Source organism: Schistocerca nitens, chromosome 8 (genome assembly GCF_023898315.1).
Source record: "Schistocerca nitens isolate TAMUIC-IGC-003100 chromosome 8, iqSchNite1.1, whole genome shotgun sequence".
NCBI lineage: Eukaryota > Metazoa > Arthropoda > Insecta > Orthoptera > Acrididae > Schistocerca > Schistocerca nitens.
In genome coordinates, this window is record NC_064621.1 from 28,971,500 (window position 1) to 28,984,306 (window position 12,807).

General features: G+C 46.8%; 1 protein-coding gene across 1 annotated transcript in view; it reads left to right on the top strand.

Moving 5' to 3' along the window:
• LOC126198951 (myrosinase 1-like) overlaps nucleotides 1–12,807 on the top strand; it is an 84,263-nt gene that overhangs the window by 48,291 nt on the left and 23,165 nt on the right. Inside the window, exons 4-5 of the mRNA XM_049935596.1 lie at nucleotides 8,782–8,876; nucleotides 9,236–9,383. Coding sequence (XP_049791553.1) covers nucleotides 8,782–8,876; nucleotides 9,236–9,383 — 243 coding nt within the window. The remainder of the gene's footprint in view (nucleotides 1–8,781; nucleotides 8,877–9,235; nucleotides 9,384–12,807) is intronic.

A 12,807-nucleotide genomic window follows, 5' to 3' on the forward strand; every position in this document is an offset into this window, starting at 1 on the left:
TTCCATACTACTGTTCACAAGTCAAGTGGATTTGCGTCCTCTGGAGGTGTGTCTACATGGACAAAGGGGAAGATGGGAGCGCGCTTGGTGCCGGCACGAGATACAAAGGTGCCGTGTTTCTGTCACGTAGCGTTGCGCTGGCTGTAGTCGACGAAGGTGGCGACGACAGCCCAGAGATTAAGATATTTCACTACTCTAACAGGTATTTTAATTCATAGATGCGTCTCTTACCTGCATCTTATGGATGAGCGTAGACTTCATTGTCTTCAAAGATAATGTCATCATCATCTACATCTACATTTCCTATTTCACTTGTCACTATGTCCACTGCTGCTGCTCTCATCCTCTAATCTAATTATTGACTCTTCCACACTTTGTTCCAGTGCAGCTTCTCGATGCTATGTCAGTACCAAGATGTGCCACATTTGTTGGGCAATATTGTTCCATTTTGTGGGAGTGATATTGCCCAGTGTGTCATGCACTCCAAAGTGGATGTGTTTCAACTTAAAAATTTTATTTCTGTCTGCAACATATGATTTCTCTCGATTCCGTAGTAGTCGTATTGTATGGAAATGACATTGAATTGTATGGAAGGCACAACACACTGACAGTCTTCTCCTGCAATTTGGCCTACGTCGTGAATGGTATTTCATGATTATTGCTGTTTTAGTATGTTCATCAGTTCTGACTTTTTCATTTCCCTGTCAAACGAATCTATGTCGCTTTTCTGTAGGGCTTGCACTATGACAGTTTTGCTGCTGCTGCGTGTAGGGACTTTGCTTCACTGAACGGAGTGAGATGGTGCGTTATCGATTGTTTTAGTAGAGTTATTTTCTGTGTTTGGAAGCAAGGGGCGTACGAACAGCTCTTTAGATTTCGTTGCTGTCACCAGGTTTCCTCGTTGTAAACAACAACAAAGCATTTGGAACAACCCCCCACCCAGACTCTTCCGGCACCTACAAGCGTGGGCCGACAGCTTTCCCCTACTAGAGGTTTATTGTTCCTCGTGCAGTGGGATCATTGCAGGCAGGCAGTCTGGAATAACGAGTATTCAAAGAAGTTTTGTCCAACCAAACGATTTCGTGAGTTTTGCACTTACGTATTTCCTCAGAAAACCTCATTTCTAGGCACGACTCCACGCCGTTTAAGCGGAACTCTTCATCCAGAACCAGTCTTCCATCGCAGTCATATCTTCTATGGTATTACTGAAAGGCTCTTTTCCCTCCGAAAACAACTCACTACCTCGGAATGAGAGAAGCAGCTTGTTCAAGGTGGGATATCCTTTCCGTGCGTAATAGTAATACACTGCTGGCCACCGTAAATGCAACACCAAGAAAGACAAGAGGTAGCACAACAAGATTTGTTTTGTAGATAACATGTTGACCAAGTATCAAATGATTACGTTTACAGACGTCTGTGACATGTGGTTCCTGCCAGAATCAGTAGCCAGAGTAGCCGCCATTGTTGGAGATCACCGCTACCACACGTCTCGGCATTGAGTCAATAGACGTTGGATGTGTTCCTGGGGTACAGCAGCCCAAGCAGCTTCCACACGTTGCCAAAGATCATCTGGTGTGGCAGCTGGGGATGTAATCTGGGTCACTCGTTGAGCAACCATGGACCACATGTTTTCTATCGGCGAAAGATCCGGAGAGCGAGCCGGCCAGGGAAGCAATTCAATGTAGTTATTGACGAAGAACCCTTGGACAATGCGTGCAACGTGTGGTCGCGCATTATCCTGTTGAAATATGGCTGTGGCCGAGCCCTGAAGGTAAGGAAGGACAACTGGCTCCAGCACCTCGGATATGTAGCGCCGGCTATTTAAAGTACCGGCAATGCGTACTAGAGGCGTGCGAGAGTAATATCCAATGCCGCCCCATACCATAATACCCGGTGCAAGACCAGTGTGGCGGTGCATAATGCAGTTGTCCAGCATCCTCTCTCCACGGTGTCTCCACACTCGAATGCGACCATCGTGGTGCTGCAGACAGAAGCGTGCCTCGTCAGTAAAGACAACGTCATTCCATTCTGCCGTCCACATCCGTCTGTCATCACACCATTGGCGACGGAGACGTCTGTGGTTCTGCGTCAATGGTAGACGAAGCAATGGACGTCTTGCGGACAGACCACTCTGCTGCAAACGGCGTCGAATGGTACGCGCAGACACTGGATGATGCGTTACAGACGCAATGTGCTGTGCTATGGTTCGGGATGTCACTGAGCGATCTGTCACCGCCATGCGCACAATTTGCCTATCAGCACGTGCAGTGGTGCACCGAGGTGAATGCGATCGACCACGTCGGTCCGTCGTACCCTCCTGCATCCAACGGTCACATATCCGCATTACAGTTGTTTGGTTTCGTCCAACACGACTAGCGATTTCTCTGTATGATAATCCACAATCTCGGTAAGCCACTATCCTTCCTCTGTCGAACTCGGATACTTGATCAAAAGATGTTCGCTGTTGTCTACGAGGCATAACTGATCGTCTTGTGAAACAACCACAAGGTAAACACACGTGCCGAACGTACACTCGTCGAAATCGCCAAGCCTTAAATGGCGCTATGAGGTGGCGCCACAGGCGCGCGTGATGTGCGTCTGCGCTGAAATTCTAATCAGTTGCACATCTGATCGCTGCAAACCCATGGTGTAAATTTCACTTGATTCGGATGCTTCCTTCAGGGTGTTGCATTTACGGTGGCCAGCAGTGTATATATGTCGCTCAATTGCATCCAATTGGAAATAATTGAGATCCGTCGTTACAGCACGCAGTTTGGTTTTTCCTGGAGTCGAAAGAGCAGCAGCTTGTTCCTGTAGACGTCCAGCACGCTTCTCCCTCGCTATTTTCTTCACAGAGGTCGTACCAGTTTTCAGAGCTGCAGCTACTCGTTCGTCGACATTCCACAGAGGTATGAGTGAGACGCCGTTACCCCTTCCCTCCTCAAAGTAGCATCGTACGAGGGCATGCTGGAAAGTAATGCCCCAAATTTTTTATGCCAAAATTCTTGAAGATTTTTATATAAAACGAATTTTATTAACGTTCAGCATCTTTATTCTTCATGTCTACGTGTTTATTTCTCAACAGAGTCACCCTGGCGACGAACACAATTCTCCCAACGAGAGACCAGTTTGTTGATACCGTCACTGTAGAATCTTTGACTTTGTTGACGGAGCCAGAGCGTCACCTCTGCTTACGTCGCATGAACACTATCAAAGTGAAGTCCTCGAAAGTGTTTTTTAAGTTTTGGATACAGTTGAAAATCGGAACGGTGCCAAGTCGGGACTGTACGGAGGATGACCGGTGACAGTGACTCCAGGGCGTCTGATGGCTCCAGATGTCGCGGGGCTCGAGTGTGTCGCGTTGGAGTGGAGCGTGCTCCGTGCGCCGACCAACTCTTCGACATACGATAACAGCACGCACCGACATAGTTACGTTACACACCGCCGTGTTACACGCTACAATTAGGAGCCCTCTAGCGGCAGAGGGCTACAGATATGTCGATATGAAGAATAAAGATGTAGAATGTTAATAACATTTGTTCCATTTAAAAATTTCTTAGAGTTTTCACAAAAAATTGGTTGCATTGCTTTTCAATACACCCTCGCACATTATACACGATCTCACGAGATTCACTTTTTAAGGTGGGGCCACTACCTCTTTTCCTGTGGCTTGAGGAAGAGACAGTACTTTCAGAGATATATCTGAAATTAAGGATACAACACTTTTCACTGCACCGTTAACGCCAACTGAATCAGTAGTCCGTGACCCGTGACAAACGACCAGGACACGACAAACGCTTTGCAGCCACATACACAGTAGAGTAACACGTGTGACCTCGAGTTGCAAGTGTGGCCACGCTACGCCATCATTATAACAACGTTTACGAATTCCATGTCTCGGTATTCTGTCCCCTCCATACAATATGTTTTCACGTGTGTGAAGTGTCAAGGACGTTCTTTCAGTGGCATGGCTAAGGAATCTTTGTTGTTGTTCTTGTCTTTAGTCCTGAGACTGGTTTGATGCAGCTCTCCATGCTACTCTATCCTGCGCAAGCTTCTTCATCTCCCAGTACCTACTGCAACCTACATCTTTTTGAATCTGCTTAGTGTATTCATCTCTTTGTCTCCCTCTACGACTTTTACCCTCCATGCTGCCCTCCAATGCTAAATTGGTGATCCCTTGATGCCTCACAACATGTCCTACCAACCTGTCCCTTCTTCTGTCAAGATGTGCCACAAACTCCTCTTCTCCCCAATTCTTTTCAATACCTCCTCATTAGTTATGTGATCTACGCATCTAATCTTCAGCATTCTTCTGTAGCACCACATTTCGAAAGCTTCTATTCTCTTCTTGTCCATACTATTTATCGTCCATGTTTCACTTCCATACGTGGCTACACTCCATACAAATACTTTCAGAAACGACTTCTTGTCACTTAAATGTATACTCAATGTTAACAAATTTCTCTTTTTCAGAAACGCTTTCCTTGCCATTGCCAGTCTACATTTTATATCCTCTCTACTTCGATCATCATCAGTTATTTTGCTCCCAAAATAGCAAAACTCCTTTACTACTTTAAGTGTCTCATTTCCTAATCTAATTGCCTCAGCATCACTCGACTGAATTCGACTACATTCCATTATCCTCGTTTTGCTTTTGTTGATGTTCATCTTATATCCTCCTTTCATGACACTGTCCATTCCGTTCAACTGCTCTTGCAAGTCCTTTGCTGTCTCTGACAGAATTATAATGTCATCGGCGAAACTGAAAGTTTTTATTTCTTCTCCATGGAATTTAATACCTACTCCGAATTTTTCTTTTGTTTCCTTTAAAGTTCATAATTGGTATGAATTAAATGTTGACAAAATTGCAAAAAAAAGCCGTTTTCGAAAATTTATGCATATAAAACGCAAAGCGTTACAAAACTTTGCAAAGATCAGTTACCGGACGAGGTATTTTGGAAATCAAATAACAAACAAGTATTTCAGTGAGTTTTAAAGTTTCCGAGATATCACGTGATAAGCCTGAAGCTGTTTCCCGGACGTCAAAATTTTACTCATTAAAAAAAAAAAAAAAAAAAAAAGACAACTCTGGCCCTAATTGAAATCCAGAATATATTTTTGACGTGCTTGGAGGCAGTATATACTGATCAGCCAGCACAGTGTGACCACCAACCAACTATCGATATAAACCCGTTGAGGCGATAACAGCGTCACCTGGCGAGGAATGACTGCCAGTCAGACACACGCACGGTGCACATAGTAGCACTGAGCGTGCTGTCGGTGCGTAGAATGGGGAAGGCGCGCTATCTACCGAGTTTGGCCGAGGCCAGATGGTGATGAGCCGAAGGCTCAGCACGAGCAGTTTGGAAACTGCACGACTCGTCGGATGTTCGAGGAGTGGTGTACAATCGACGAAAACAAGGTGAAACCGTGTCCAGACGTCGTGGGGTTGGGCGGTTACCCCTCATTACATATGTCTGACGTCGTAGGCTGGACAGACTGGTAAAACAGGAAGGGCGGCGAACTGTGACATAACTAACATCATATTGTAAAGGTGTGTCTGAACACACAGTACACCGAATACTCCTAATGATGGGCCTCCGCAGCCGACGACCTACGCATGTGCCAAGGTTAACACCATGACATCGGCAACTACAACGAAAAAGGGCTCGTGACCATCGGCACTGGACGTTGGCGCAGTGGCAGAGCGTTGCACGGTCTGATGAACACCAATACCTTCTTTGTCATACCGAAGGGAGGGCGTGAATCTCCCGTCTTCCAGGGGAACAGCTACTTGACACTTGTAGTGCAGTACGGAGACAAGCTGGCGGCGGCTCCACTATGCTCCGGGGAACATCCATTGGTCCAGTGGGGCTCGTGCAAGGCACCGTGACGGCGAAGGGGTATCTTACAATGGTTGCAGACCACGTACACCCTCTCATGACGATCGTGTTTTCGGGTGGCAGTGGCATGTTTCAACAAGATAATGCGCCATGTCGCAAAGCCAGGAGTGTGAGGGAATGATTCGAGGAACACAGTGGCGAGTTTTAATTAACGTTCTGGCCCTCAACTCGCCAGATCTGAAGCCAATCAAACACATCTGGGATGTGATAGAACGTGGCGTCAGAGATCAGCGCCCCGCTCCCCGGAATTTAGAGGAATTAGATGACTTGTGTATGCAGGTGTGGCTCCAACTCTCTCCAGAGGCCTACCAAGGCCTCCTCGCTTCCATGCCATGACGCGTCGCCGTTGTTATCTGCGCCAAAGGTGGACATGCCGCCTATCAGATAGGTGGTCATAATGTTCTGGCTGATCAGTGTATAGATCTACACTGCACGTGAATTTCAGATCTTCGTACAAGGGGGCAGCCACTCAAGAAATATTTCACGGAATTGATTTAAGAAAATTTATTTCAAAGGCTCTAGTCAAGTCTTTACAATTTTTCTCTCAGAGTGACTTCGGCCGCGCTAAGTGATTGAGGCTGCCTGCCTTTCAGAAATGACGGAGTTCTGTCGATTAAAGCTGCTGACAAGAGACGCCTCCAGCCCACCAGTGAAGTTGCTGGCGAATTCACACTACTGCTTTAGCCAATAGCGAGCGATGGAGGCGGGTCCCGTGTGTGGACACTGGAGCGTTCTGGAGAGCAGGACACGGTAGCTTCACGTTCTTGTGGTCCAGGCCTCAACTAGAGCAGATGTGTTTCCTGGGGGACAGAGTCTAGCTCTGCTCTCCATGACCGGCCTCCAGTAGAATTTCACATGAACTGCCCCCTTTGATGCTGTCCACTTCTTTTGTTTGTTCGATCTCCTAGACTCGCCTACACCTCGTAAGTTCCGCGTAGGAGCACCCCATATTTTCCGTATATTGAAATACGTGCTCTTCACCTGACCTGATTTCCTGTTCTCATTTAATATCAACGTGAACGCCCCTCCCAAGTCCTGATCCCTCGACTATCTGTGCACTTTTTACGTGATCCTGTAGAAGATAGGCAACCTTTTTAATTCTCTGCCTCCGCAGAGAGCTGTGGTGGCTGCTGGCAGATATTAGTTGTCGAAACAACGTTGCAACTTTGGACTTTTAATCTCACGGATGCCTACTAATTTAAATCGCACTATAGTCTTAATCTTCTCAAGTCTATCACAGTGTTCCAATTCTTTAGGGGCAAAATTACACATCTGGCAGATGACAGATGACGGTACTTGAAGATAAGGAGCTAATGTTACGAAATGAATATTATTGATTTATCGACGTAAATTAATAACACGTTCCGGCACCAAACACGTAAGAATCGTTCAAAATGAGGACTCCCAGCACCAAATCAAGCACCACAGCATAATCTATTGGCTCCATTCCTTGCACACCTCACTACGGCAGTGTGCGATTTCACTGGAGGTAATTGCTGAATCTTCGTTTATATTCTACTGTGTGAATGATTCTTCCTCGAGACTTTTGGTCAGTTAGGTCTCTGTTTGAAACGGCCCAGTTTGCTCTCAAGTTTCTATGCACGTCGGTAAATTTCTCCCAGTTACATGCTACGAAACTTCACCTGGTCATGTACTCAGCTTTTCGGGAACTGCACCCTGCCGCACTGTACGTTAAACGCATGGCTGCAAGTTCCTGTAACGAGAAATGCTACGTAACTGGCAGCCAGGTTCGAGAAGTGCAACTGACGCTGACCAATGGAACGTCTGAGGTTCTCCGTACTAGTACTACAAAAAGTTGCCTTAAAATGGCTTGTCTGGGACAAACAGCTTTGGAATTTCCTCTTCCGGCTAAGCGCTGCATGCCGGCACAAACTCACAACAACAGGCACTCCACACTAAAAACAGCCCTGCGCCGACTAACACAAAATAACGTGCACGGGATTGGCGTCGGATGCCCACGTCTGACCACAACAGACTTACTGACTCAATGCACCTGCCTCTTCTCCCTCTTCTTAAATTTTACCTTCTCACGTGGCCTGACCACGTGTTAACCATTCACTGGCGGGGCTGCCCACTCAAGTCTCTTCATCTCCGAATAATTACTGCGACTAAATCCACTTGAACTTCCTTGCTGTGCTCATCTCTTGGTCTCCCCCTACGATTTTTCATCCCCACTATTCCCTAAAATAGTAACATAATGATTCCTTGATGTACTTTCTGGCCCGCATCTCGTGGTCGTGCGGTAGCGTTCTCGCTTCCCACGCCCGGGTTCCCGGGTTCGATTCCCGGCGAGGTCAGGGATTTTCTCTGCCTCGTGATGGCTGGGTGTTGTGTGCTGTCCTTAGGTTAGTTAGGTTTAAGTAGTTCTAAGTTCTAGGGGACTTATGACCACAGCAGTTGAGTCCCATAGTGCTCAGAGCCATCTGAACCTTTTTTTTTTATGTACTTTCTGACTAATCTTCGTAAATTCCGCCGTATTCACCCTCAAACAGCGCGAATCATGAATCCATAGTAGAGCCAATTATCAGTCAAAGTCAAAAGCAAATAAAACAACTGCCCGCAGATAATATCCGAATTACAAATTTATTCCTCTGAACTCTCGTCTCAAACGTGGTCAGGAATTATATGTAACAGACAGTCTATTTTATCACAGTAGAGGATACATAATGCCACCGTGTCAGTATAATTGAAATCTACACTTTTTTTTGTAATACGTCTCTCGAGTGGATTTAGAATGACATTACTATTGAGTCAGCACCTCTTGCCTCATTTTGTTAGATGCTTTACGTTTCAGTAAATACGTGTAATTTTAATGAAATAGGAAGTAAGACTTTTGTTCGCGAATCTGTTGCAGGTAGCGTGGGAATCACACTTAATATTAATGGTCTCGAGCCGGCTACTAATTCAACAGAGGATGCAGAAGCTAGCGACAGAGCCCGCCAGTTCCAGGTGAGTACAATAGGCTCTGAAATGCACTAGTTATGCTGCTGAAGTTGTAATCGCGTCCAACGGCACAAAGAAATGTATTCCTGTTGGTGTAGACAAGTACAATACTACCAAACTGTAGTACGGGCAACATGGTAGAACTGTAGAACTTGTCTGGGACAAACAACTTTCGAATGTCCTCTTCCGGCTAAGCGCTACATGCCGGCGCAAACTCACAACAACAGGCACTCCACACTAAAAACAGCCCTGCGCCGACTAACACAAAACAACGTGCACGGGTTTAACGTAGACTGCCCACGTCTGACCACAACAGACTTACTGACTCAATGCACCTGCCTCTCCTCCCTCTTTTTAAATTTCAGATGGGCATCTTCGCTCACCCTATCTTCAGTGCAGACGGGGACTACCCGGCTGTGGTGAGGGAGAGGGTGGACGCCAACAGCGCAGCAGAGGGGAGACCCAGGTCCAGGCTGCCGTCCTTCACACAGGAAGAGGTCCAGTACATCAGGGGTGAGCGTCTAAGCACATCACCAGCATGTAACGGCTGACAGATTTACACCGATGAGCCAAAACAGTACGACCCCGTTTAATAGCGTGTTGATCCACTATGCGAACAATGCAGCATCGACTCTGCTTGGTAAGGTTCCTACGAGTTCTCGACAGGATTCCAGGACACCAGGCCGAGCAGCTTCCACAAATTAGGAGATGTTAGTTTACGGACATCTGGATATGTGGTCCAGTGAGTACATATCAGACACTTTTGTTGGCCAAGACATCAATGTGAGTTCAGTGTAACGCCCCTCAAACCACTGTAGCACGATTCTGACCTTGAAAAACGGGCAGTTATCCTGCTGGAAGATGTCATCGGCGTAGGAGGAGACTTCAAAAGCGAAGCGATGCAGTAGGTCCGCAGTAACGCTCACGTACTTCTCTGATGTCATGTTGCCTTCGATTACCACGACAGCTCCCATGGAAGCTGAACTCAGTGCACCCCATAGCGTAATTCTGCCCTCACTGGCCTGCATGTATGGCGCAGTGTATGTTTCTGGCATCCATTCGCGTGAATTACGGCGTGTAACGACCCAACTGTCGTTCTGGTGTAACGATAAATGCTATTCATTCGACAGGCGACACCATTATATTGAATCACGGTGAAAACTCGGTGATGCTGTGCCAACTGCAATCATAACTGACGATGACGTTGGGCCAAAACAGGAACACGTAGCGGTCGTGTGATCTGGAGCTCCATGTTCAACAATGGCCTCTGAACGGTTTGCTGCGAAACACTCGTGCCTGCACCAGCAATGTGCTCTGTCCTCAGACCTGCCACAGACCGCTACCTATCCTGGATTGCACACTGGGGGATCCTTCGACTTGTACGTTTTGTGATGAGACGAGGTCGTCCATCACCATCCTTCAGTCCCTTTCCACAGCCCTTCACGACAGCAGATGGCCAACAGGCGACCAGATTCTCGTTTCCTGCCGCAGCGCCACGACGAAGTGACCTTAGTGAAAGCCGGTTATATCTGTGCACTTCCGCATATCTTCGCTGTAATGACTGCCGATTCGTCTTCCGCCTACATTCTTTGTTTACTGCGCCACGTGCCCGCAACACCACCAGTAGGCATTCAACTTCGTGGTGGGCACTGGCCATAATGTTTTGGCTCATAACGGCTGCTGCGGAAGGGCTTAGCGCTACTCAGAGTTAGGGTATTTAAAGTTCGTTAAACACAACTCATCCACTTCCAATATTATTTCAGCGTCTGACGCTTCATATAGCTGTCTGACTCAACAGTATTAATCAGAGATGGTTAGCGCCAACGAACCCGAAATGCCCAAATGGAGAACATAATATATAATATTGCGGCAATGTGGGCAGGACGTTTTGTGCTAAATACAAAAAACCGTTTAAAATTCGATATGCATCGAAATTACGACATGTAAGATCTCCGGAGCGCAGAAGAAAGTTACTTCCGTTAGTGAAATAGACGAAACTATGACAAGCTTCACTTTCTTACAAACAGCTCACCCGCGCGTCGTAGGAACAACGGAACTAAATAAACATACTCCCTATGTGCTAGACAACGGAAGCCATTCTTCATTATTGAAGATTTGAAACTGCATCCCTCTAACCGGCAACATAGTGTTTGCACGTTCGAATTTCATACCAGCTCCTCGCAACGGTGCAGCCTTGTCAATTTCGAAATTATAGGAGTGTGGACTAAATCTACGACTTCCATCAATGCGTATGAAATGACCACTGCTGCACGTCGCAGCCCAGAATTCCACAAGATATTAAGAATATGGCACACGTCTGCAAACTGCAGGTAACTGATCCATTTACAGATTCCTACAAATACATGCCCAACAAGCTTTTAATTTTTAATGAACGTTATTGAAAAATTGTCACCGATAGTATACCAATCTGTGTTTCTAAATCCATTGTTCTGACTCCCACCATATTGTCTCAGATCCTCAGAAGAAGCAGATCTGTGGTCTGTGTGAACTGACAAGGTCCAGTCACATTAACGATACCGTCGAATGCTTTCGGCGGCAACGTGCAACATCCACTCACAGACGGCAGGTGGACAACACAAAGGGGGTCGGGGAAGTCGAGGAAAACACTGCAGTGGTTGCCGTAATGTGGATAGACAGAGATATATTTGACGTTCAAAAGGTATGATCACTGGCTTTCGGGTCAAGGGCGGAAGCATTTCCTATACGGCTACGTCTGTAAACTGTTCGTGTACCGCTGCGATTACAGTACATCGTGCATGGCAAGACTGCACTATTCAGTTACATAAGAAGTGCCACAGAACAAAACACTTGGCAAAGCGACACGTCGGGCACGAGCTTTCGGCAATACATTTCCAGAGTAACGCACAGAACTGGCCGTATATTGCGCAAACACGGCCTAAAGACTATTTATAAAACGACAAAGAAAATCAAAGAGTGTCTCAGATCGGCAAAGGAGAAACGGGACCCACCTGCAATGTCATGAATATACTGCATACCACATACATGCAAAAAAGTATATGATGGAATGATAGGACGAGCAGTCAACACCAGGCTCAATGAACGTAAGCGGCATTGCAGGTTGGCGCAAGTAGAGAAATCGGCCGTAGCGTAGCACGCGCTGTGTGGGACCGATCACATAGCAGAATTCGCCGACACCTCAGTTCTTGCTGTAAAGAAGAACTATCACACCCGTTTGTTCAGAGAAGGTATAGAAATGCACGAAAATGACAGTAGCTTAACAAGAAAGAAGAAAGGTTCAAGATGGACGGATCATCAATTCCCGTGTTGCTGCGAACGACCGTTGCAGGTAGCAAGGGGAGAACCGCAACAGAAATGACTTCGGGAAAGCACTTGGGCGCTGGAGTGCCAGGTAGATACTACACAACATCCAAAACAGCTTTGCATCACCCCGGTTTCGAGGGTTCCGGAACCTGTACAGGAAATTGGAATAGAGATCAACATAAACATCATTTCCGCCCTTTTTATTGCTCATGAAAACCACACATTGCGTGTTGTACCACCACACAGCGGGACCAGAGGTGGTGGTCCAGATTGCTGTACACATCGGTACCTCCAATACCCAGTAACACGTCCTCTTGCATTGATGCATGCCTGTATTCGTCGTGGCATACTATCCACAAGTTCATCAAGGCACTATTGGTCCAGATTGTCCCACTCCTCAACGGCGATTCGGCGTAGATCCCTCAGAGTGGTAGGTGCTCACGTCGTCCACAAACAGCTCTTTTCAATCTATCGAAGGAGGCATGTTCGACAGGGTTCTGGAAAACATGCTGGCCACTCTAGTCGAGCGATGTCGTTGCCCTGAAGGAAGTCACTCAGAAGATGTACACGATGGGGGCGCGAATTGTCGTCCATGAAGACAAATGCCTCGCCAATATGCTGCCGATTTGGTTGC